This window comes from Charadrius vociferus, unplaced genomic scaffold, assembly GCF_000708025.1.
Source record: "Charadrius vociferus isolate BGI_N301 unplaced genomic scaffold, ASM70802v2 scaffold190, whole genome shotgun sequence".
In the NCBI taxonomy this organism is placed as follows: domain Eukaryota; kingdom Metazoa; phylum Chordata; class Aves; order Charadriiformes; family Charadriidae; genus Charadrius; species Charadrius vociferus.
The window spans coordinates 2470609-2495234 of record NW_009646608.1 but is presented as its reverse complement, the minus strand read 5'-3'; the positions used below and the strand labels follow the sequence as shown (position 1 = coordinate 2495234).

General features: G+C 41.4%; 1 protein-coding gene across 1 annotated transcript in view; it reads right to left on the bottom strand.

Moving 5' to 3' along the window:
* Positions 1–215: 215 nt before the first annotated feature.
* The window catches only part of ADAMTS17 (ADAM metallopeptidase with thrombospondin type 1 motif, 17), a 180100-nt gene continuing 155689 nt past the window's right edge, over positions 216–24626 (bottom strand). Inside the window, exons 20-23 of the mRNA XM_009887027.1 lie at positions 23565–23769; positions 20040–20192; positions 3852–4029; positions 216–672 (exon numbers count right to left, since the gene is read on the bottom strand). Of these exons, the coding sequence (XP_009885329.1) occupies positions 521–672; positions 3852–4029; positions 20040–20192; positions 23565–23769 (688 nt within the window). The 3' untranslated portion in view covers positions 216–520. The remainder of the gene's footprint in view (positions 673–3851; positions 4030–20039; positions 20193–23564; positions 23770–24626) is intronic.

Below are 24626 nucleotides of genomic sequence, written 5' to 3'. Positions count from 1 at the left end.
CTCTCTTTAAATTAAACTTTTCATTTATGTGTCCCTCCAAGCCCACTCCACAGTGGGATAACTGTTGGGAATTGAAAACATCAGATGAAAGCCAAGATTAAAAGATTAAGTAATGTCTCTACCTTTGCTGAATTATTTTGCCAGAGGCCTTCCTCCATGGAGGTACCCATAACCTTAGTCAATGTAATCACTTTGCAACTCTTGTCCTTTAATGCTAGCAAGCCATCCAGTGGCTAGTGATTTAATATATTAAAGTAAAATGCATTAATGAAAAATGTAAGGATGTCAAGATACGATAAAATGATTGGCTCCTTGAGATGACTCTTTCTGTTTGTTTTTTTTTTAAGGTGGATGAGTGGATTACTTTGGTATCCAGTCTGTAGAATTAGTTTCAAGTCTTATTAGGTATGCTTTGGAATCCACCACATTGTAGCAACTCATGAAGTTCCAGTACTCAGACCTATTAGTCCGTGATTTGCATACAAATAGCTGTAATACCCTAAGAAGTAGCACAGGTTCATTAACTCTTCTGCTGCATCTTGTTTGCATAAAAGTCTCTGCAAGTCTGGCAACAGCGCTGATACCACCGCATGTCTTGGCACAGATTCTTCTCCCGGATCACCCTGCAGTACACTGTCCACTGGTCGCCTGTGCACTTGTACGTGAGAGCAGCTTTGGACAAGAAAAGAAAGGAGAAACTAGCAGATTAGCCACAGAACAGCACTGCAGGTGTGATCAAAGTCACTGCATACACGGGAAGAAAGGACCAATCTCGCTGTCAGCACTGGAGATCAGATGATGTTCTTTCTACCGAAATATCAGGCTCTTGGACGAGCTTACTGCAAGGGTGTAGCTGGATGTGACTGGGGAGCGCAAGCCTCCTCGTATTGTATTATTTCGTCTCAGCGACAAACAGGCTCGGAAGAATAAAATATCTAAAGCGTCGGCCTAGATTTAAGCACATCAACACCTCACAGCAATCAATGGGAAGCTGTGTGCTCCCGGGGAGAGTGCTTGTGCTTTGCTAAGGCATGCCTTCAGGAGTGGCCATCATCCTCCTGGGGGAAAACTCTTTTACAGAGGAGCAAAATCAGACCCAGTTTGATGGATGTAAAGCTGAATTAATAGGAAGTAAAAAATAATAGTTCTTAGTGTAGCAAAAACAGTAGGACAACAGCCAGCTACTGGAAGGGGGGAATGGACAGCAGAAACTCCCTCAGACTGACAAAAGGTTTATGCAGGGGGGAAGCAGCACGAAGACGCTGTTGCTAAATCTGTTGACAATATAATTAAAGGGTCACATGTGCTTATATAAAAAGATAATGGCGGTAAAACTGTACACTTGATAAAAATGCAGACATATAGTCAGTGCTTTTTATGGTATATGATACGTAAATTGTATGCAGCATTCTTACAAACGCTGTGATAACTGGAAAATCTTTTAAATGAATATTGCATCCTCTGAGGTTGGGAAAAACTGGTCTAATTAAAGAACATCAAAAGGTGCTGGCCCAGCAGCATCCTGAGTCCCTTATTCCTCATCTCTGCCTGATGAGACCTGGAAAGGCTCTTATCCTGTATTTAGCTGCGAATCTCAGTGCCAAGCACCAGGAAATGACAGCAGCAAAACTGGTAGGTTTATCACTGCAGCTTTATTCAGTTGGACAAGAAGCAAAAGCCTGATAGAATCTGATGAAATAAAGTTGCACTGTCCCAGAAAAAAAAGGAACATTAAGACAATTTAAAAAACCTGATAGTGAGAAACAAATTTGAGTGCAAGTGACCATCCTAAATGGGGGTAGCGCTGAGCTGTTTCTGAGTCTGCCTGCAGTGGAAGGGCTATTTGAGGGGGTTAGATCTGCAGCACTCCCCAGTAGCTATGCTTCCAACCAGGCAGAGCGTTCAGAAAACATGACGTAGCTGAATAAATTACTCATCTTGCAAGAACATCTAAGATAAACCTTATGAATCTGAGATGAGAGGCTTTATAGAATAGAAAGACACTGAGCCACAAACAAGGCTAGGACTTTAATATTTTAGAGGTCCAAGGTCCTTCATAGGTGTGAAATAAGACAGAAAGCATGTCTAGGAAGCATCAGGTGCCTGAGGAATAGAATAAACCCCCTCTGATTTTGTCACCACTGAGGGACACCAGACACAGATGTAAAATCCAGGTGAGGTGAACTCCACACTTAGATACTTCTGAAAATATTACCTGGGATGAAAAACATTCTGGAGTGGGGACAAGGCAGCATGTAGACTACTGAAATTTTTTTCTGCATAATTTTTTTTGGTGAGGTTTCCATTGCAGAAAACAGAAAATTTTGTTTAAAGATAATGCAATTAGAATATGTTTATAAGCAAGAAGAGCAAAACACTCAATGATATATCTTTCTGCTAATATCAAATATCATTGTCTCTAGCTCTGGTGATTCCAAGCCCCGTTTAGAAACAAAAGCATCCCAAATTACTTGCAGATTACTTTCAGCAGGGACTTGAGCTTCCTCAGTCTTCTAAACACGTGAGCTTTTTATTGCTTTTTCCTAAAATGTGAATTAGGATGGATTTCTTGTCTCATCAGTGTATCAAGGGCTTACTTCTCAAATGAAATGTTTTCCTTCCACGATGGTCTGAGAGCTAAAATGTCTGGGAAGTACTCTCATATGTTCTTAAACAAAAGAGGTTAGAAGCTCCTCAGTATGACTGCATTTGCAAGAATAAAATTTCCCATATTCTTTTAAACAACTGTTAAACTTTTCGGAAACAAATTTCAGTTCAGAAGCTTCAAGTCCAGTCCTAGTTTAAGTATTATTTAATACTGGACAGTGCTATTAGAAAATGGATCTCTATTACTTAGCAGCTCTGCCTTTTCATGTGTATTAGAGGCTTCTTAGCCTACAAGACTGGCTCTGTTGAGAGGGTGGAGGCTGTTCTTTCTGGTAAGCTCTTAGCAGCATCGTTTACAATCCAGCCTCTTGTACTGAAAAGTAATGGGAGGCACTGATGAGGCTGTGTCAGTGTAGCTGATGGCTTAGTTTAGCTTCGTCTTACTGGTGATGATGTGTGAAATGTAAAGAAACCAGCTTGGTTCTTGGAGCTGTGGCTGAACACACAGGGCTGAAGTTTGGAAAAAAATATTTTTATCCCCTTATAAACTGAGCAAATATGACATGGAAAATCATGCATTCCCACAATTTTGTATTAACAGAAGGATTCTTAACTACAGCCATTTCTTAAACACAGTGTTAAGGTGTTTTGGGAAACAGATGGCTTATCACCATACTCTCATCTCAGCCAGGTACACAGGGGATACAGGTAGGGTGAGGAGAACGACAGTGACAGAAAATCAAAGGGTTCACAGAAAGAGGCTGGATGCTCTCTTGCCTCCCTGGGCAAATTAATTCATCAAACCACATTCTTGTGGCAGCAAATGAAAAAAAGAAAAAAAAAAGAAAAGGTGATGCTCTGCTTGTCAAGGTCATGTACTTTTTTGGGGGCACAGATGAACAAATTATCGTACTTTACACTCACCACACTGAAAGCAGGGTGTGAAGGTGTTTGTGACAGAGAAAGATATGCCTGTCAGCTCCCTCACCTCTCTGATCAATCAACCAATTACCCACTCACCATTTGAGTGCTCCTGTTGGTCTCTCAGGTCTATCCACTGCTGAGTGCTCTACCTTGGGCAAAGTCTGAACCAGGGATTGATGGATAAAAGAGGACCTATCCCCTAATTTCTGTCCCTGGGCAACCCCTTGAAGCCCCACTTTCATCACACTGGGTACACTGGGACCCTAGGCTTTGCCTGGTTCTTTGCAGGTGGCATCTTCCCCCCAGTACCCCTCACTCACCAAGTCTGGGCGAGGTAATTGTGTTGACATTTATCTTCTCATTGCAGACCTCTTGGTGGCACTGCCTGTATGCCGCTGGCTTGGACAGGACAGGGCACTCATTGCCGTGGCGCCCGGTGACTTTGTGCATACACTGGACCACACGTGACTGGAGTCCCTTCCCACAGGTTGAGGAGCACTAAAGGAGAGAAGGCACTGAGACATGGTCCAAGCAGAATAGCTTCAAAATCACATACATACATACACCAGAAAAATCACTGCCAGAGCTGAAGTCTGCAGCAGACTGGCAGCTCACTATGGTGCTGAGGACTCAAGAACAGGCGCGTCGTGTCAGCCAGGGACCCTTCATACAGCTGTTGCATTTGTCTGTGATGATTTTGCAGCTTCAGGAGTGCTGTGAGCAGACGAACTGTCCTGGCACAGGGAAGGAAGCTGTTGTCTTTCTGTCTGGACTTGCTCTGAGTCCATCTACACTGGCTGTCCTTGTGGGTATCCACGAGGTTCAAGCAGGCAGAAGTGCAACCCCCTCCACAAAGAGGCAAAGCTGGAAAACGTATACAGCTTAATTATGGATGAGCAGCTTCCACCTCCGTCTCCATGAGCCACCCAGTGGTACTGGTTGCCTTAGTTTGAAAGCTCATTCCAAGACTTGGATGGTCTAACAAAGCTTCCTCCGCAGACAAGATGACCACTGCCAGGCACTGATGTAAGATAAACCCAAGGATTACAGCAGAGGCAGGCAGCTCCTACTGTATGCCCAGGCCTCTAGAGAAGCTCTGTTCCAGTATACGGAAGAACACATCAGGTATTCAAGTATTCACTCTCATCTCTCCCTGCTAACTGTCTGGCACTCGTCTGTCCTCCTGGGAGCAACTGCAAATTGTACTCCACGAGTTTAGCTTCTATTAGCCAGGAGGCCCAGACTGTTTATATGCTCTCTTTGTTGTCATACAATTGGAGTCCCTACCTCTCCCTCCCTCTTCCTCTGGCCCAGTCACTTGTGATTTACAATGTCCTACTTGCACGCTGTTCGATTTTAATAAAGCAAACACAGTGAGCACAGTGAGGTGCACCAGCTGGAGTTAATAAAAGAACCTTGTATTTAAAATAAAGAAACAATGGGTTGCAGGACTTTGGTAAGGTTCCTATTTCTGCTAAAGCCACACACAAACTGTGTGCGGGGAGAGGAGTAGGTGGGGGAAAACTCAGGAGATATAATTAGGATGATGTCAAAGAGATTATGTTTTCTGTCCTCTGCTGTTTCTGAACAAAGTCAGGGCAGTGGAGCTCTCTCCCTGAAAAACACTATCCCTTCAGAGTGGTACTTCTTAAAAACAGCATGTCAAACATTGAAGAGGTTCAAAAGATGAGCACCACAGAGGTTGGACAGAAGTCCAAGTTCGAAGGATGTGTATGTGGATGCTGGTAACACTAGGACCCAGGGGCAAAAGAACACATGGACGCACATAGCCCTCCACCTCTCCCATCTGTGGGTGAGAGCACAGCAAAGCTGTGGTCATATTGTTCTGGAAGTATCACAAAAAATCCTCCTGCTTCTCAAAGATCATCTGATACAAGAAGTATAGCTTTGTTCTGGGCTGAAGCACAGGGAGCTTCCTGTGTGAATCACTGAAAGGCCTGATTAGAAATGGCCTCAGATTAACAGGATCACGTAAAACAGAGCCGATGGAGTTCTGCTTCGGACAACCCAGTGCAGAAATAGATTTGCACAAGGTGAACTCTCTATTTCTGGGTAGCAGGAGTTGTAGGATCAGTGAAGCCTGTGGTCAAAAATAATGACTCTTTATCTAATTTTCTTCTTTAGTCCCTCACATTAATGACTGTTTATTAAACATTTCTTACATTTGGTGTACTCACCAAATGTGTACTTGCTTTTCTCCTAATTTTCCCCTTACATTCCACCTGGTCTGTATTCCTATTCTTTCTCCCAGTGCCTTTCTCTAGGACTGAACTTTGCCAATTCAGAACAATCTCTGGCTCAGATTCCTTCTGGACTTTACCACCAGGCCATCCTGGTGTGCAGTTTACCTCTGCGTTTCCAGCTAAGCAGCCTCCTCCAGGACCCGATTATTGTATTCTGAAGGTAGCAGTCACGCTATGCTAAAATTTTACATCTAGTTTGGAACTTCTTTTTTTAAATAAATAAGTGGGGTTTTTTCCTTTACATCCTTCTTATTTCAATTTAGGATCAACACACCAGTTTACGACAGTATTTTTTGCACTTAGATTTTCAGATGTTGACTTCACATCAAAATTTGGTCACTGTCTATGAATACCTCAACAATGGTTATGGTATTTAGGACTATGCTGAATGAGCCTTTCCCTTGTATGCCCTACAGTGAGCTATTCCAAAAAGCAATCGTCAAAGTCTCTTATTTAAACCCTCTTCATAACTTGAGCTTCTGCATTGAGGTGTAGGCATTTCATTAGTCTTGGGTGTCCCTCTGCTCTTCCCCAGCACTGTGTGCCCTCAGTGACTTCTACCAGTCTGGAAGCCAGTCAGGCATGGCCATTACATTTGGATTTAAAGTCAACAATTTTTATCCTGATAAATGCAACTATTATGCCCTTCCACTTCACTAGTCATACGCGACCTCTAATCCTCAGGATTTCAATGGCACTTTTAGTCTTTGGAGTGCTTTACTAATCTTAATCCTCACAAAACTCTTTGCAAGGGGAGTGAATTGTACATCCATTTTACAAACAGAATAGCTGTTATCACATAGGCATAAAATAACCCATTCAGGCCATGGTGTTCCTTCACGTGATTGTAATATAGTGAGTCTGAAACCCCTGTCTCTGGCTTTTAGGCACTCCTTGTGCTTATGAATGCTCTTAAGAGAGAGGGAAAAATAAAAAGAAAAGAAAAGAAAGAAAGAAGGAAAGAAGAAAGAAAGAACGAACAAAAGAAAGAAAGAAAGAAAGAAAGAGAGAAAGAGAGAAAGAGAGAAAGAAGCATTTTTCTCATAAGGTGAATAAGGTTTTCAGATACCAGTATACAAATACTCACCTACCTTTGTCTGTGTTCCTGTCTGCATTTGTTAACCAGCAAGGAGGGCAAGCAATGAAACTTTTTCCACAGACACTGCCAACTCCAATCCTTAGACAAATAACAGCAGAGTTTTTGCCCGAAGCAGTTTTATTCCTTCTCCTGGGAGACTGGGATCATCACCTATGCTATGCAATTAGTTTTTCACAGCCAGGAAGACAGATTTTAACATCTTTCTTGAACTCTTTTGGGCTTGGCAGCTAAAGGAAGGTTGGACATCTGGCTTATTTTAAGACGAAATTTTCAACTCTGTACTTGGATAGCCTCTTTCCTAGGAATTTCAATAGGAAATAGGAATAGATACAAAATACATACAAAGGGGGAATTGTTACTTATGCTGCACTACGAAGAGAGGACATCGTTAAAAGAGGCATAAAAATCAAACTCCAACTGAACAGCAAATTCCCATAATTACCTTCCCTCCTACTCTGGACAGCTAAATGCATTGCTACGGTCTCTCTGTTCCCAAATATTTATGGAGCAAGTAAGCATATCCATGGAACAGTTTTCAGGGCTAGATTCACTCTGTGCCCTTTGATACAGGACCCTCATAACCAAGGTTATAAGTAGTTTAAGTAAGGAAAGGTGCCGTGCCCTTCTTGCAAACAGAGGAACTTCCAGGCAGCCAACAGCTGCCAGAGAGAGCGTAGCAATCATGGCAGAGTGTGGCCTGAGTGGCAGGGACAAAAGTACTGTTACAGCCCAGCACCTGATCCAGCTTCTGTATAGCTGGTACAGTTCCACTGGGCAGAGCGCTGGGAGGCTCCAGTGCTGCACGGTGAAACTGCATCGATTGTATTTAAAATGCTGTTGATGGACAATGGACTTTTTTGGGCAAATATTCAGTTGTTGCACTGCTATTAACAAAAATACGGTGAAAATCCAAAACCCCTTTACAAGCATTGAAGTAACTCTCAAGATACGCACATGTTGTGATGCCACGATGGGGTAAAGTGATCTGTGAATGTGGAGGACTGGTTTTGGTACCTGGTTCGGAGCTGCCCGGATCTCTGCCTGCCACCTGAGCTGCTACAGAAGTACAGTGAGAAAACCCACGAGCAACTTGCCTACTCTGGGAAGCTGGGGACTCGGACAAGTGCTTGAATAGAGATGCCGGTGTCAAACAAAGAAGTGTTTTTTCCTTCCACCAGGCATTGCTAGTGATATTGCTATCAGAAAAATGCATATGCAAAATTCATGTAGTTTAACCGTAATGGACTAAACTGAATATAGGCATTGTAAATTGGAAATCCACCCACATGCAAAGATCAAAGGACTGTTCAGCACTGTAAAAGAGAGGGGGTTAATGAACAGTTACAAAAAATGAACCTAACGAGAGCCTTTGTAACTCCCAGTTCAAACACTGCTTAAGAAGGCAAAAGGAATACAAAAATGCCTCCATTCACATTCTTTGGCAGTAACATGCAAGCCAGTGGGGATATCCAGAAGGAAATAAACTCACAAATTGTCAAGGCAGCAGCTGCATTCATCAGCTTAAAGAAGATTTACTTACTGAAAAACTCCAACCTTAAGACCAAGCTATGATTTTTCAACTGGAATGCTATTTCCACCTTAGGATACTGATATGAAAGCTTGAAATCTACCAAAGGTGCTGACAGATGTCTAATTGCTTTGAAAGCAAATGCCTCAGGAGAATATTACGTATTAAAATAGAATGAATTTACAGTAAGTGCTGAGATCTGTCAGGGACTTCATCAACTCCTGATCTACAAAAGATAGCCAGAGAAAGAGAGAGGAATAAGAATGAATGAAGACAGGGCAGAGCTGCCACTGGGCAGCTGGAGGAATGCATAAGAGAGACCAGTCCAAAGAATCCCTGTGTTGAGGCTTAATGGGGACAGAAAAAGGTACAGATTTACCACTACAGAGGACAGGCTGTGATCTGTTCAGGACTGAACGGGATAATGAAGCATTGCTTATGCTTTAGCTGAGGGCTGCTGGCTAGGCAGGGATGCATTCAGACCACAGGTCACCTTTAATGATGTCACTTTTCTAACCTCTAAGAGATAGATGTTGAGTCTTTTTTGTAAAAAACTTGCTTTTTCCAGCAGAAGGTCATAGCATCCCTTCAGCCAATATCTTGAATGTACTCCAATATTTAGAAGGCTGATCTTTTGGAGGGATATATAGTTCAAGACGACTGTCATAACTAAGCTGAAGGCAAGATGTTTTTTTCTTGATTCATCAGTCTGCAGTCATCTGATGTTTAAAGATACTTTTTTGTCCCCAATATGCTGAAAGTTGCTGAAGCCAAGCATAACACTATGGCTAAAGCTCCAATATTCAGAGATAGAGTCATGCTTTACTGACTTCAGAGTTCAAATATTTCAAGGCGTTAGGATATGGTAGAGTGTTTTTCCCCCCGGGGGTCTTATTTCTTGCCTCTATGAAAGTCAGAAAGAAAGCAAGATAAGTTCCTATTAATAACATTCTAACACGGCATTGGAGATGAATGACAAAGGTCCTGTAATTGCTCCATTCCTGAGACCTTAATAGTATACATGTGTGTGCTCTGAAACCCAGAGCTCCACACACCTTAACATCAGGCTTTTTATGAGTATCACTAATTTAAACTCTATAGTTCTACCTGAAAAGCAGCATGCAATATGCTTTTATGAACACCAGGTCAATTTTCACCATGGCATCATGCTAAAGAAAGAAATTTCTGTCTTTTCACTGATAAGATCTAATTAGCCCAAAGCAAATTGTAGGCTGTTTTTCAAGCTTCCTTGTTCTTTTATTTTCTTTTTTTCTTTCTTTCTTTCTCTTTTTCTTTTTTTTTTTTTTCTTCTTCTTCTTTTTGAACCCCAGATCTGTAAAGAGAACATATCTGGTCTTGCTTACAACAATCTTTCATTTGGAAACTTTTGTGAAATGACTGATTTGTTTAATTTGGCCAAGAAAAAATGCATACCCTTCTGACTCAGTATGGGAAGAAACAATAAATTATAGCAGAAAATGCTCATGGCTGATGTGACAGTATCTTGCAAGAAAAAGAGAAAAGCAATCCTTGCAAACTGCCTACAGCTGTGCTTTCAAACGGCATGACCCTAAGGAACAAGACCTGACCAGTACATCCAGCATGTCTCACTGCATAATTAAGCTTGACTTTGCTATTCTGAAAAGTTCCATTGTGCACAGAGTTCAGAGATTAAGAGCTGAATACATGAATATTCTGGGTAGTGACAGTGCCCCTAAGTACTTGTGCAATGCAGCCCAGGTGGATGCTAATGAGGAAATGTCATTTAATTCATTATACCAATCAGGCAGAATTTACTTCTCACAAGCTTTCAAACCGGATTTCAAGAACAGGATCAAGCAGAGATATGAAATGATACGGTATTGCCTATAGGGTACCATATTCTAGCATGCCACCTATAGTGCGTGTGCAATGTTTTGATCTGTGGCAGTACAAAGTGGAAATACTCCATAGCTTATTCCACCTGAAAAACTGCACGGAAATGATACTGACTCCTGTCGCAGATGTTAGCCTGAAATAATATCTTGGGAACTGAAGCTCCACTGAACATGTATCTTAGTTATTCATCAGTTAATGATCAATACTGCCTAAATGCATTTTATTAAAAAAAGTAATTAAACTAAGGACTCCATTAGGATTACTTAACTTCAGCAAGAGGCTGCTCCTCCCTGTTACCTCAGTCCTGCCTGAGCATTCTCTAGACAGGGAGCTACTCAGCTTTGAAATGTATGATGCTGAACTACCACTGCATTTCATCTCTTTGCACAGCCAAACAAGGGATCACCAGCAGGCTGATACTAATTGCTTTTTAAAGATGTTCTGGAAAATTGTCACCTTAATGCTTTAGTAGTCATTATAAATCTCAAAAGGCTACTGGAAAGGCTGCAAAATTATAGCGGTCCCTGCTACTGATACATATTGTGTGTCATAAGGATTCAAGGGGCAAAAACCTCTTTGGATGAGTAGTACAAACATTAAAAGGTGAATTAGCTACTGTTGATATTTTTAAAAACATGATCCTAGACACTGTAACACCTCAGAGTAACTCAGACAAAATGAATGCCAATATTTGAACAGGCTTGTCTTTCATGCTTTCTTCTTTTTCACATGAAGAAAAAGAGTAAAATAGTCACGATGGAATTCCATTTCCAATCCACTGATCTTGGTGGGAGGCTTTAATTCTCCATCAAAAAAAGGGTCCTTAATGAACTGTTTTTTTAAGTAAGAAATATCAAAACGGAAAAGTTATTCTTCCAATTAATAGGATCACTGGAGGCTGTATTGGAACATGAGACAATAACACCGTGGCAGAACGTGTTCCACTTCAAACAAAACACTGATGAATATGGTCTTTTTGCAGCACATTCTCCTTTACTAAGGAACCATCAAAATGTACTATGGAAGTTCCCAGAAACTCCAGCAGAGATGAGCTGTGCAAACTGTTGTGCAAACAAGGAGCAGTCATTGCCTCAAAGGCATGAGCAGGACTTGGTTTCTGTATCTTACAGTCCCCAGGGGAATGACATGGCCAGCCAGCATTGTAGTCAGCATCTCTTCACTTTCCATGCCTAGGTTTCCAACTACAGCTGCATCGACTGGGGCTGGCAGTTAGCACAAGTCTTGATAGAGGCTCAACCTTGTTTTAGTGCCATTATACAGTATTTACACCTCTGACCATAGCTAGAGACATTTCACAGATGTGGGGACAGAGAATCAAAGACCAAAAGGGATGGGATTCATCTTACTGAACTAGCTCTGTTCAGGGTCTCTTTGCAGTCATCAGGGAGAGATCACCACTTCAAAGGGCAATTCAGCCTCTACTAAGGAAAAGGAGGTAAAACTACTACCTGGAGCTGCCTGTGTTACAGTGACTGTAAACGGAGCCCAAGATCTATCTCAAACATGGCCCCTCCCTGTCAGAAGGCTAGGACTCAGCGATGTGAATTCAACTCAGTGATGTACCCATGACCATATAGAAGCCTGTAGTTAATACGAGCTGAACTCATATGAACTTTCCTATCTTTCCTAAAATGCATATTTCAAGTGGAGGCACGAAAACTGTGTTTCTAAGTTTGTCCACAACAGAGCGATCAGTTCTACTTGGCGGTGGCGACAGCATTCAGGACTGACTGAGCCCAGGGAACCCTTTGATTGTAACTCCTGAAGGATGCATTACCCTGGGAGATTTTCTTTCTTAAAGCTGTAATTACCTTAAAGACATGAAGATTCCATGAAAAAAAAATGCAATTCTCAGCTCAGGAAATGGTTAGCATTTCAGTTAATTAAGAGACCACATTCCTAGAATATTCCTAGGTAAAAGTTGTTCTTAAAGCATACATATTAAGAGTGAGGGATTACCTAAAAGTGATGCCCTGAGTACAACAAACATTCCTAGAAGCATCCAACCTCTTTTTCACATGCCTCTTCATCAGCAAGGCGGTAGAAGGGCCTTGGGCTGGGCTTCAAGCAGCCCACGGTGACGTACTTGGCAGCAGGAACATGGAGATGTCTCCCCTCATGTCTCCCCTTCTGAGACTTTTCCTTCAATGATCCTTTTCTTTTCTTAGAACCCTTATTCTGGATTCAGGACGGCTCATTTCTCTTTCACTTAAGTTTGTGGAATAAAATCACAAAGGGAACAGAGAAAACTTCAGCATGCCTTGCACTGACAGTGAAGATGACAAAAAAATAACCAATAGCCTTGGAGCTGTGTCATGAGCAAACTGCAAACTGTGTGCCAGAATCTTCATTTTATGCTGAAATCCTTCACTCACTGAAGTCATTGGGAGTTGGCCATTGACTTTGGTGGGTCAGTGATTTGGCCCATAGTATTATAAACAAAATTGATTTCACTGCAGCAGAAGAGAGGGGTGGTTTCTGCTTTGTAAAACAAACACTAGCTTTCTCTCACACAGAGATCTATTTTACTCCATACATTTCCTCAATGGAAGTTGAACTAAAGGTGATGGGTTTAGCTCATCATAACTCAAGAGGGTACCATTCTGCTTCAGAAATGCAGAGCTATGACTTTTCATCTTCCTTTCTAAAGGGCTGCATGAAATTTTTACTAGGATACTGGCAACAATTTTGCCAAATTGAGGAGTGTCCCTGTCTGATATAACCAATTTTGGGCCATTCGTTCTCATCCTCTGTAGCCATAGGTATTTTGAGATTAGCTGCTGGCAAAAAAGGCTGTGGTTTGCACACCAGTGATCATACACCAGAGGAATGAATCATGGGGAACCACAACGAGCAGTCCAACTTAGAGCAGTCCATAGGGGCAGTAGTTAGGTTTAGGACACTGATGGTCTGGCTCCTGGTCATGTCTAGGACCAGAAAAGCAGAGGGTTTGAATACTAAAGCTTGTTGGGTCCTCTCCTGTCACATCCAGCTCTATCACCATCTGGAGAACAACTGATTTGCATCGGTGAAGCCTGTAGACAGTCTTCCAACATCAGTTTGAAGCTATGGTGCTGAAGGCACACAAGCGGCCATAAATCATGAATTTGTTTGCTGAGCCAAAGTGAGTAAGAGGCAGGAAAGGGTCTGTCAGCTGTGATGTGCGAATGCAGTTTTAAGCGGCCATCCCTCCTGCAGAGTTTTCTCTCAATTCAACAAGAAAAGTTATTTTCTCCAAGGTAGAAGAAGATGAACTTAGTTATGACCTTTATGAAGAATTAACAAGTTGTCTATATTTTATCATGAACAGATGGTGGGTCAAGCCACGAATTTGTAATGAATGTTAGAACAAAGAACGGTTTGCTTCTATATTTATAACAGCTTTGAATATACCTCTCAAACCACAGCTGTCCTTGATTTACTTTTCTTATCATGTAATGTGAATTAATCATTAAAAGTGAGGCATATAGAGGATTTTGTTGATGTTCCCAAACATTTGGAACTCAGAAAACATGCCTTCCTGGCACTGGAAGATTATAGAATATTTTTTGAAAAAAAACCACCAAACCACAAAAAACAAAACCCACCCAAAACAGCCAACCAAAAAAACACCTAAAACCCAATCCCAACAATCTACTGCAATCCTGCCAAAACAATTAATTTGCAATTACAAAATCCTTGTTACCACCCATTGTGATGAATGACTGCTGATCTTCAGTATGAAACACCTCAATGTCTGGCACGAAACCAGTATTTTTCTTGTAGGAAATGAGATTTTTTTCCTCCCTATTGTTAATATTCCCCTGGGATGAGAACCCATAGCCAGCATTTCATAGGCTCTGCAAAAGACTGTAAAAAAATTGGCAAGTATTGATGTCCAGGGAGGGCAGGTGGCTATAGGTAATTTTTCAGATGTGCTTTATCACTACTGACACTATTTGGCAACAAGAATATTGTTTAACATTGCACTTTGCCAAGCTGATCCTCACTAGTACTTTCCAGTTTCTGGAGTGTACAATCTTTCTGAATCCAGTGAAAGTTGTGCCAGGTGGTTATACGAAATGTAAAGTGATAGAAAAAAGATTTCTCCTCGACTTTCTCTCCTAGTTGAAGCCCAGCTTGACATGTCACATATTTCTGTGTTCACCTGAGAGCATGAATCCGTGATGGTGCCTACACAAGACCCAAAGATCTTGCACAGTCCAGCAGGTCGGATTCTGATCAGTATGGCATGGGCATAAGCCTGCATTAACTTAAGTGGCTGAATTAATCTGGATTTACACTAATGTAAGAGAGACTGATATCTGACCCACTGTGCTGAATGAGATCCTTGGCTTGTGGCCAATGGGTTGTAGGGAAGAATGAAAGACAGTTACTCTGGCTTTATACTGAGTTATCCGAGATTAATATAGGCCTTAGTATTTACAGAGCATCTACTGTAACTGCAAAGAAAAAATATGGCAAAGCCAATATATTACAAGGCTTCTATGTATCTTTCTTCTTCTAAAAATCTTTTCATGGGGCTATGTAATATAATAGGTTAATGAGCTAAATTGTTGCCTGAGGGACAGAAGTTGCATGTTTAAACTTCTACCCACAAAGCTGAAAATGCACCCTTGTGAAAATGAGCACTAGCGATGGAGCTGGTGTACCTTGCTTGTAATTCTACCTTCCTTGATAGAATACCAGGTAAAAGGAGAATTGTCAAAAAAATGAAACTGGGAACCCTAAACTGTGCTATTGGCTTGAAATACAGTACTTCAGTCACAGGGCAGAAATGGAGCATGTCGAGGCATATAAAATAGTGAAACAATTAAGTAAAACTGGAAATTAAGAAAGATCCATAAAAATCCTGTGGAGAATTGCTGCTGCTATATAATCTTGCCTCTTCAGTTATATCCTAGAAGAGTCCAAAAGCCAACCGGAGAAAAGGAACTTAAAAAATACAGCCTTGGCCTATACGTTTGCACCTGAGTGCTTTCCCCATGATTACTGGAGAAGAAGGGGAGAGAGCTGAGGACATGGGGGGAACCTTGGGAAGCTGAAAAGCAGTCCCTAGTGCTGTTCACCATCAAGCACAACTGATCTTTGTCACCACCGTAGGTGGCCAATACATCAAGCCCGCACCTCCCCGCAGCAGGCCCGCAGCGCACCCCCCATCATTTGGGACGTATGTTTTCAACTGGGCGAGTCAGGGCAGACCTCAACGGAAAGCCGGAGTCCCGCGGCTGATCCCTTCAAGCGCAGCCTAGAGCGGGCGAATGGTACGGACTCAGGCTGCGTGTTCTGCTAACCCTCCCGGAGAGCCACATCCATAAAGACACATTCTGCTCACTAGCTGCCTGCATTCTTCACGGGAATGTAATCCTTGACATAAAGTTCGTCAGCAAAATACAATTCATCACGAAAGAATGAACTACTGTCTTGCTAAAGCATCACGAGGCGTACTTTCAGCAGCCTAGCAGTCTGAGGCAAGTGTTGGGAAACCGAGCAACCTATGTTTGTTCTTCTGACTAGCACAGCTACAACAAAAATGTAAAAATGTTTCCAGTGCTAGAACATTTAACAGCTCAGATTTCAAACAAGGAGGAACTATTTCAAAGTACAAAGAGCGTATGAGATGTTTGTTTCTTTAACTGAATGCAAACTGGATGTGGAATTTCCTTTTGGAAGAAATGACGGAATGGGAGATGGCTTGGATTCCCATTTGTATATTGCATCATATATAAAAAGGGATGATATAATGAATTGCAATCCTGAAGAATCCAGACAACAATAAAATACGATTTCAGGTTCACACACCTTCAGTGGGTTTCTCGCTGTGCAATCTGTCTTTCTACGAGGTTCAAAGACTCTTGGGCCAGGAACAGCTTAGTTTTCTAACTCCTAACACCAATGCTGCATTTGTGTTAAATGCTAAAAATAATAATTACATCCCTTTAAGATAATGGATTTAAAAGAGAAGTTGCAGTAGTGCAGAGAAGTTGCAAATTTAATAGCAGTGGTAACAGCGGTTACACATGGTTACCAGTAACAGAACAATAATCTGTCTTTAGAATTACAGTATACAGTTCTGCTAATCTCAAGCACTGGACTAACAAAGGTAACTTCAAAGACATTTAAAAGAACTTTACAGTCCTGTCCCTATGTGTTTGCAAAGCGAACTAGATATATCAGTTTCTCATGCAACACTTGAAATATACTGCTAATACATTGGGAATACACAAATACGACAGCCAAGACTGCTTGCTAAATCTGCTCGATTAGCTCCAAATGCTTTCCACAGCTATGAAATGCAGTAAGGAGCATCTGCAATTAAACCTGACAGAAAATGGAACAAAATTCCTCTTCTTCAGCGTGTGGACAGGCAATGGCGGCAGAGTGGTTACTCAGGCCAGTGGATGAGGTTTTGGCTGGCGGGTGCAGGTTAAAGATCAGCCCCGCCATGCCTCCACCCCTCACCTCTTCTCCACAAGCAGATCCAGGGTCTGAGAACATAAACCCACGACTGGTCTGGCGGAGATTTGGAGCTTTCACTGCTGCCCACTCTTGCACCTTCTGAATGCAACAGGATCCAAGATCTTATATGGGATAACCACGTCCGCTGCTGTCAGATGCAAGGTGAGTTATTTAAACAGGGCTGGGAGCTCTTCAGGGATGTGATCTGTCTTCTCATGCCCAGAGTCCACCTATTCTATAAATACTACTACTAAGAATATAAACATAAGTCTGCCATTACCACCCAAACAGCCTGTTATTTACAAGCTGTATCTGAACTTGACTTTTTAAATGAGGTTTTGCCTCTTTTGTAGCTGACTTCCTGGTACCTTCAAACGGTCTTGGTTTGGGAAATTAAGGATTGGAGGCCAAACCACCATGTAAGCTGTTTGCCCACAAACCATCAAAGCCCCTTATTTTAATCTGTGATAATTACTACTGTTAGTTAAATCTCGCTTCCCTGATGATTCTTAACAATGAGTAACAAATGTACAATGCATTAATTGCAAAAAGTTGTTGCTTGTTCTGAGATCAATTTGTACGAATAGAAAAAGTTTCCATCTTAGTCAGCATAAAGCTCTCTCACAGTGATTTTTACAGCACCGGGAACACATGTTTTACAATGGAATTTTACCATGGAAGTATGAATTTTAAAGAGTTCACTATAATCTAACTGCTGCAGACTTTGTGTTTCTGCTTAAAGGAGGAACTGTTTAAAGCCGGACAACACCAAAGACGAGTTGCCGATAGCTGTAAAGGCTCTCCACCTAAGTCTAAGCCCTGCATTAAAGCTTCTGGATCCTCATGATGAAAATCCTTCACTCCAGATTTGCAAAGAATTGAATTCCACACCAAACATTTCAGCTGTCCGGGTTTCTGGGGCAATATACTTTCTTTGAAGAATTGTATCTACCCATACCTTTTTGTAGCAATCCAGTGGTGACTTTTTTTACCCCTCTACTCAGAGAATAAGAATCTAATTGTGTGATCTAAGTGTCCAGTCAGAATTAACCAATATGTCTAGAATTTTAAATGCTCGTTATAAACCAAATCTAAGTCCAAGAACATCCTGCTGGACTCGCACAGGGTGAAATTCCTGGGAAGCAGAGAGCTGGCACAAGCTCTCTGCAGACAGAAGCAGGCCACATTGCAGCGCATAAGCTTTTGTGCCCTTCTGCACAGGGAGGATCCTGATCCTGAGTTAAGAATGGCAAATAACAAGTGATTTTGCACTGATCCTGTCCTGCTTACATGCAGACACTAAATCCGTCAACAACACTATTTATTGTGGCCAATGTATAATTGCAGCCTTTCTAGCAGAGAGCCAACATCTTTATCAGATTGGAACCATTCACACGACACTGAACTTTCAATCCATGTAATCAGAGAATACGCAATTATTTCATACTCCTCCCTATAAAGAGAATCCGGGTCAATTTGCATGCCAAAATGTTTTAAAATTCCACAAATAAATAAATAATGTTATTTCACCTGTTAACACACAGGAACTGTTTGTTTTGGCCAGATTGCATGCACTCTGTGTGCCAGGTTATGAATAAAATAATGTTCAATACTCTAAACATTCTGTGATACAAATTCCTGGCTCAGCTTAAATACAGACCTTTTGTATGTGGCAGGTTCTTAATGCATTCCCCAGCACTGACACCATTAAATTCATGTATCTATGACTGAGTATATCTATAAATATTTGTAATTCCTAATCACAATGTAAAAAAAATGCAATCACAGATAAGCCGATTTGCCCATTATGGGCCTCTGTTTCACTGGATTTTGCTTGCTGGAGTTTGGGTTTTTGGAAAGCAAAATGCAACTACTGTATCCCAGTGGTTTCTGCACATGCCGTACATTCCAGAACACAAAGTAGGCTTTCTGTTTAAAGAACAGTACAGTTACAAAGATAAGATAAAACCAAACTGGAATATAATATTCCTGGGAAATTTTACTTCTTTATGCAAACATGAAGTCAGTAATGTAAAGGATGCTTTATGAACAACACTGGCAAAGGCTGAGTTTCTCACACTGCCAGGCCTCCTTCCCGAGCAAAACTACCTGTTACTTTAAGATTAGAATGCAAATACAGAGCAGACTCTGCTCTGGCTTAACCACTGCACTTGGGAATTAATTCCACTGATGTCACTGGAGAAATGAAGTTCAGACAGGCCTAAGTGAAGGTAAAATCCAGCCCGGAGGAAGGGACTGATGGTTTTGGCTCTGCCTTTAAATTCATGGTTTTCTTTCATTTCAGGTGGTTGGAATAAGTCTAGGACTGGACTATACTGTGTAGGTCTCAGATTAGCATGAAATTCAGCTGCACAGCTCTACTCCTGCATCTGTGGTAATGAAATAGAGTACTGTCAGACTCTGCATGCAGGACCTACACAAGGCAGAGGAACGGAATTCAGCTGCGAGTGATCTCAATTACCCTCTGTTTCTGTGTGCGTCTGCTAGGGCTTTCCCATGCTTCCCCCCAGGTAGTCTTCAGTTTAACAGCAGTTCTCCCAAACATTCAGATTTATCACCTGTGGGATAAGAAGACTAAGGTCCAGCTCACTTATCAGCTCCACACTGATGCATTGAGGGAGACAAAACTCCCACCACAGCCCCCTTGTGAGGTTTCCTTTCTTCTCGGTGACTAGGTTCCTAACTCGAAGTGCAACTTTTTTAACACATATTTATGCTCAAGGAAACCAATCTTCTGCAATTTTCTTTTTAGCTTGCCAAGGCTGGGAATGGGACACCTCCTTAGTTCTCTGCACTCCTGGGAGACACTGCTAATGAATTCTTTTCTGTAGAATTCAATCTGCTAGCCAGAACTGTTCAGAGTTTGCTTTTTGAAATATGGAAAGCAGTTTCAGCATCATTTATAAAGAAGCGTTTTGACAAGAGTCCACCTGTGGTGGGAACCTTGTGTAGGTTTTGCCTCTGGATGGTTAAGCTGTCAATTAATACTCATTTCTATCCTGTTTGGAATACACTTCTCTAAAACTTGCTGGGTCATAGCCATAAGCCTGTGTTGCAATGTTTGGGTTATAAACAGCACAAGGGGAGTTTAAATCCCAGCAAAATTCCAATCAAAACCTGTTAAACCCTTCCTTTCCAAATATTTAAACTGCAAATTAACACAAACAGCACACAGAAGCGAAGCAGTCTGAACATCTTTGCACTTAGACAGAAAATACCACGCAGTGTTCACTGTTACCTTAGACCAATCGCCGGTTTTCCATTCGTAACAGCCTGTGTGATCCTCACACTCTTCCTCATCTCTTGGCCTGGTGGCCGCATCACATTTTCCTTGAGAATTTGTGCACGTCACTGTTCTTTTCTGAATCCCCTTGCCACAGTCTGCCGAGCACTGCAAAACAACAGGTATTTTTTTTTTCTATTACATGATGCCTAGAAATTATAACTTTTATCTTGGTAACATAGCTAAAAGGAAAAGCTGGTTTTATGAATGCAGAGGAAAACTGATAATTCTAAGATTGTCTCCCAATAATTTAAGCCCCTTTCAAACATAAAAGAGTAATTTGAAAAGCAGGATATCTGCTTGTGAAATATTTTACTTACAAAAAATGGCAATCCTGAAAATCAACCTTCTTTGAAAAATACCAGCTGGCATTTTGCTAGAATTGGTGTTACAGATGAAAAAACCACTAAATCTTTTAAGAGCTCATCATTCATACTGAACAAGGACACACTGAGATTTACAACACAGAACCGCCACATCCCTTGATGTATCATGGGAGTAAAATGGTGGCGATAAATGCATTTTTAAATCACAGTAGCATGAGACCACTGTTACAAACACATTTCTGCGGTACAGTTTGTACATACCATGGCAAAGTCACAGTTCTCACACATGTTCTCATGTGAAACACATGCACAACCCTCACTCTTTGTTTTGCCATATCCTCATCACTATGTTAGTTCCGAAGAACTTCAAACGTACAAAGGGGATAGCTCAGGAGAGGCACCATTCAGTGAGCCACAGTGTTGTGATCAGCTTCCAATCATGGCCAGCAAGGCAGCCACAGACATCAGAGGGGATGAAACATAGACTTCTCAACACCAAAAGTATAATCAGGAATTGTTTGAAGTCCTCTGAGGAAGCAGCAGGCTACTAGAGCTGCGAGAATCAGTTGCTGAAGGAAGACCTGATTCAAACATTTGGGCACTCTTAACAAATGTTCATACACGTGAGCACAAATTGTCCACAAATGATTTTGTGCCTGGGCACTATGAAGGTAGCTTCTAAAGGGCAGGGATATCTGGTCACCCATTTGTTATCTCTGCCAATGGCTGGCTGGAAATTTGGTTTTTCTGGAGAATTCATCTTGATTCCATTGACTGTACTAGGTGGGAAAAGGACACTGGCGTGAACTGAAACAAAATTTCTATTTTAAATAACCAGTTCAGTAAAAGAGTAACAGATCTGCTGATGCTGTCACAGCCATCTAAGTGCCACAACAGCATAGCTAGTCTCTCTGCTCTTCATTTTCATGCCACTGCAGTGGTTAAGAGTGAGAAATTTTCTTGAAGAGCCACTGGGGACAGGTGGGTGGAAAAATGATATATGTACCAACTGAGATAAAAACTAACCTCCTCTAGCATGTCAAATTCTCCCCTTCAGGGGATCAGCGTGCAAAAGACAGTTGATTTGACACTGAATAAATAGTGAAGATATGAGATATTCTGTGAGGTCTTTTGAACATATTCCAAGAAGCTTCTCCATCCAGGGGGTCTATGCTGGAAACAAGCGTCAGCTTGATATAAATTACATCAAATGGACAAATCTCAGCATGCCTGTCTAACCGTCTTAAAAACACAATCCAGGCAGTTCTGACCTGCTGGCCTTGTTAAGGACATGAATGACAAGCGTTTATGAGCTGGCAAGCAAACAGACATGCCTTTAAATACTTCAGAGCACTACAAAGTGACTTCTTGAAAATCTGGGAAACCTTCCACTTAATTTACTATGTGCTGCTCGTGGCGTGACCTCCTAACGGATGTAACATCTTTGTAACAAGCACAATTGTATAGTTCTGCGAGATACAGGGATGAATTCTTCCAGGTTTTGCAGAATTCCAGAAACTGCTTTGCTGGACTCCTCAGAGCACAAGACTTGCCAGAGATCCCAGGCTGGAGCTCCCTAAATGATACCTAAAAGCCATGAATTTGCCCCAAGTTCAATAGACTTTCCCAAATTATATATCATTTTCCTCAGTCCTCAGGGTGGACTCCTCAGGGTTGCACTTGTTCATCTCAGACTACAAAGCACACTATATAAAATCTTTCAAATGGTCCAATTTACTCAAAGTAAATCAAACTGAAGTGGGAGTATTTTTCACAGTAGGAGAAATCTCTAGGTGGGTTTTACAAGCAAGTCTGGGAAAAACACCAACTGTTTGTTCTTCCCACAAGCTTTTAAGTCATTCACAGATTAATACTGCATATACTTTCCTAGACAAAACAGCATTTGCAAAAGTTTTCCAACAGATCTTTGGTGGTCACATATAAATCACCCTCTTTAAGAGCTTTTTTCTTTCCTCAAGTCTTCTGTTTTCATGAAGAATTTCTTAACATACAGATTTTACAGAGATTCCACAACAAAGCAGTCTACTAAATAATATGCACAGTCCCTGAGTGTCCAGCTGAGATCATTAGGTCTTATTTTATTAACAAATTACTTAGTCAAATCCCACAAGGTTTTGTAAAGGAGTAACACAGCTTTGCAGTTAAGATACAGCTCCTTTATTTGAAGGAAATCCGTATTTTTTTCTCCTCTAGTTCGCTAACAGAGGAAACATTCACCTTTTTCTGACAGCCTCTATTTTTGTCATTAAAAATGGGTTGAGCAGAACTTTGTTCAAAACAGTCTCGAGTGTTTGGCAATTAAAGGGGAACTTATTTTTTTCCACAATGAAGACTGTATCGGAATTTGCTTTGAAAACACACGTTTTTGATTGGGAACCAGACATCAATGTGGTCAGCTGTTTTTTGTTGTATAACCAAAAAGTTCAAAAACATACATGAGAAAATTGATTTATAAAATGATACCACTACTGTGATATTTACTCCATAACATCAGATTAAAATGTTAAGGATTGAAGTGATTACCACTGAAGAAAGTCCTAGTTATGAGAAGTGTTCAAACTGGCAGAGCATCAAATGTGTCCTGGAGTCAACTGTGCTACATAACAGCAGAAATGTGCCAGAAAAAGAAGGAATTTAAAATCATGAGTGGGCAATTACAGACATGACAAAAGGTAAATAAATTTATTAAAGGAAAAGTAAACCAGTTATTGAAAAAATATTATGGATTTGCAAATGAGATACATGGTCACAAATATGGAAAATTTCCATTCTGGAAAAATTCTTGTGTAACTTGACTTACTCCATTTCATAAAAAGGAGAGAGAAGTACCTGGGATTGTTAACAAAAGACCCCATGTAAAAATTCCCCATGTAAAATAGGTAGGAACTGCACCACAAGAAGAGTCTCAGCCATAAAGAGTGCAGCTGGTATCTAAAACCGGCCTTAATAACTCGTTTGGTATGGAATACAAACCTCAGTTTCAAACTGATCATCTCAATAAATGACAGTCCTACCCAGTGGCACTGAGTATGCTGACCGTGACAACATACTTAATTTTAAGCATTTAGCTGGATCAGGGCGAGTGTATCCAGAGCTATGTGCAGTCTGGCTCGTTCTTGAATCAAGTTCCTACCTTTGACCACTCTGATGCTTCCCAGATAGAAAGGCAGTCCCGTCCTTCACAGCTTTGTACTGTTGTTGGTTTGTTGCCGAGGCAGTAGAGGTCTCTTGTGTTAACATAGGTACCATTTTGCAACTGATAAACACAAGTCACTTCCCGGTGCTGGACACCTTTCTCACAAGTAGCAGAGCAGGGACTCCAATGGCCAGTCACCCACCTGGGAAGGAGGTAGAGAAGGAATGTTAAAAAACTGGTGGGATAAAACATTATGCTTCACTTAAAACCAGTAGAAATGGGCAACTCTTCCTAGATTTGTGAGTTTTTCGATGGTGCTGTATTGTCGTCACACTGAGATCACCTGATCACCTTCGGGAGTGTGCAAAGCAGAAAAGCGTCGGTATACAAGTGAATATGCACTCCTGTCTCCATACAGACAGAAACACAAACTCTGCATAGGTCCTTTTAACTCCCAGTCTCTACAATGTGGCTGCATTTTTCCCCCAAAGACAGACGTGTCTGCAGACCATCCTACCTGACAAATACTGTCGCTTTTGAGAGGTACCTGGGGAAACCACTGCTACATCTGCATGCACATCTCACTGTGCAGTGGAGCTGTGCAGAGAACCTATACTTACTGCGTACAAACTGGGATGGTGCTACGGCCAGACACCTAGCTCAACACGGCTTTCCCGCATCCAGGACCAGCGTCAGCTTCTCTAGCCCTACATTACATGACCTCAAAGCATACAAATCCTCTACATTCCGGACTATTTGAATGCAAAGACATCTTCAGTCTCACTTTTAGTTCACCGTCTCACAGCCGGTGGTGAGATTTCACTTTTCATAGCTGGATTTTCCAGGATGTTTAATTGGAATCTCATCTGTTTGAAGTTCACTAGGGGCCTCAAAAATGGAGAATAACTGGCCATGTTCATTCTTAGAAAATCTGAATTGCATTTAACTGCCAAGCTCAAGTACTTAAAAAAGACAAGATTTTCCCTATAGAAAGGATCCTGCAATGTTGTTTCAAAGCTGCCGTAGCCCACAAGGATGTGCCATAACCCAGTCTTGATG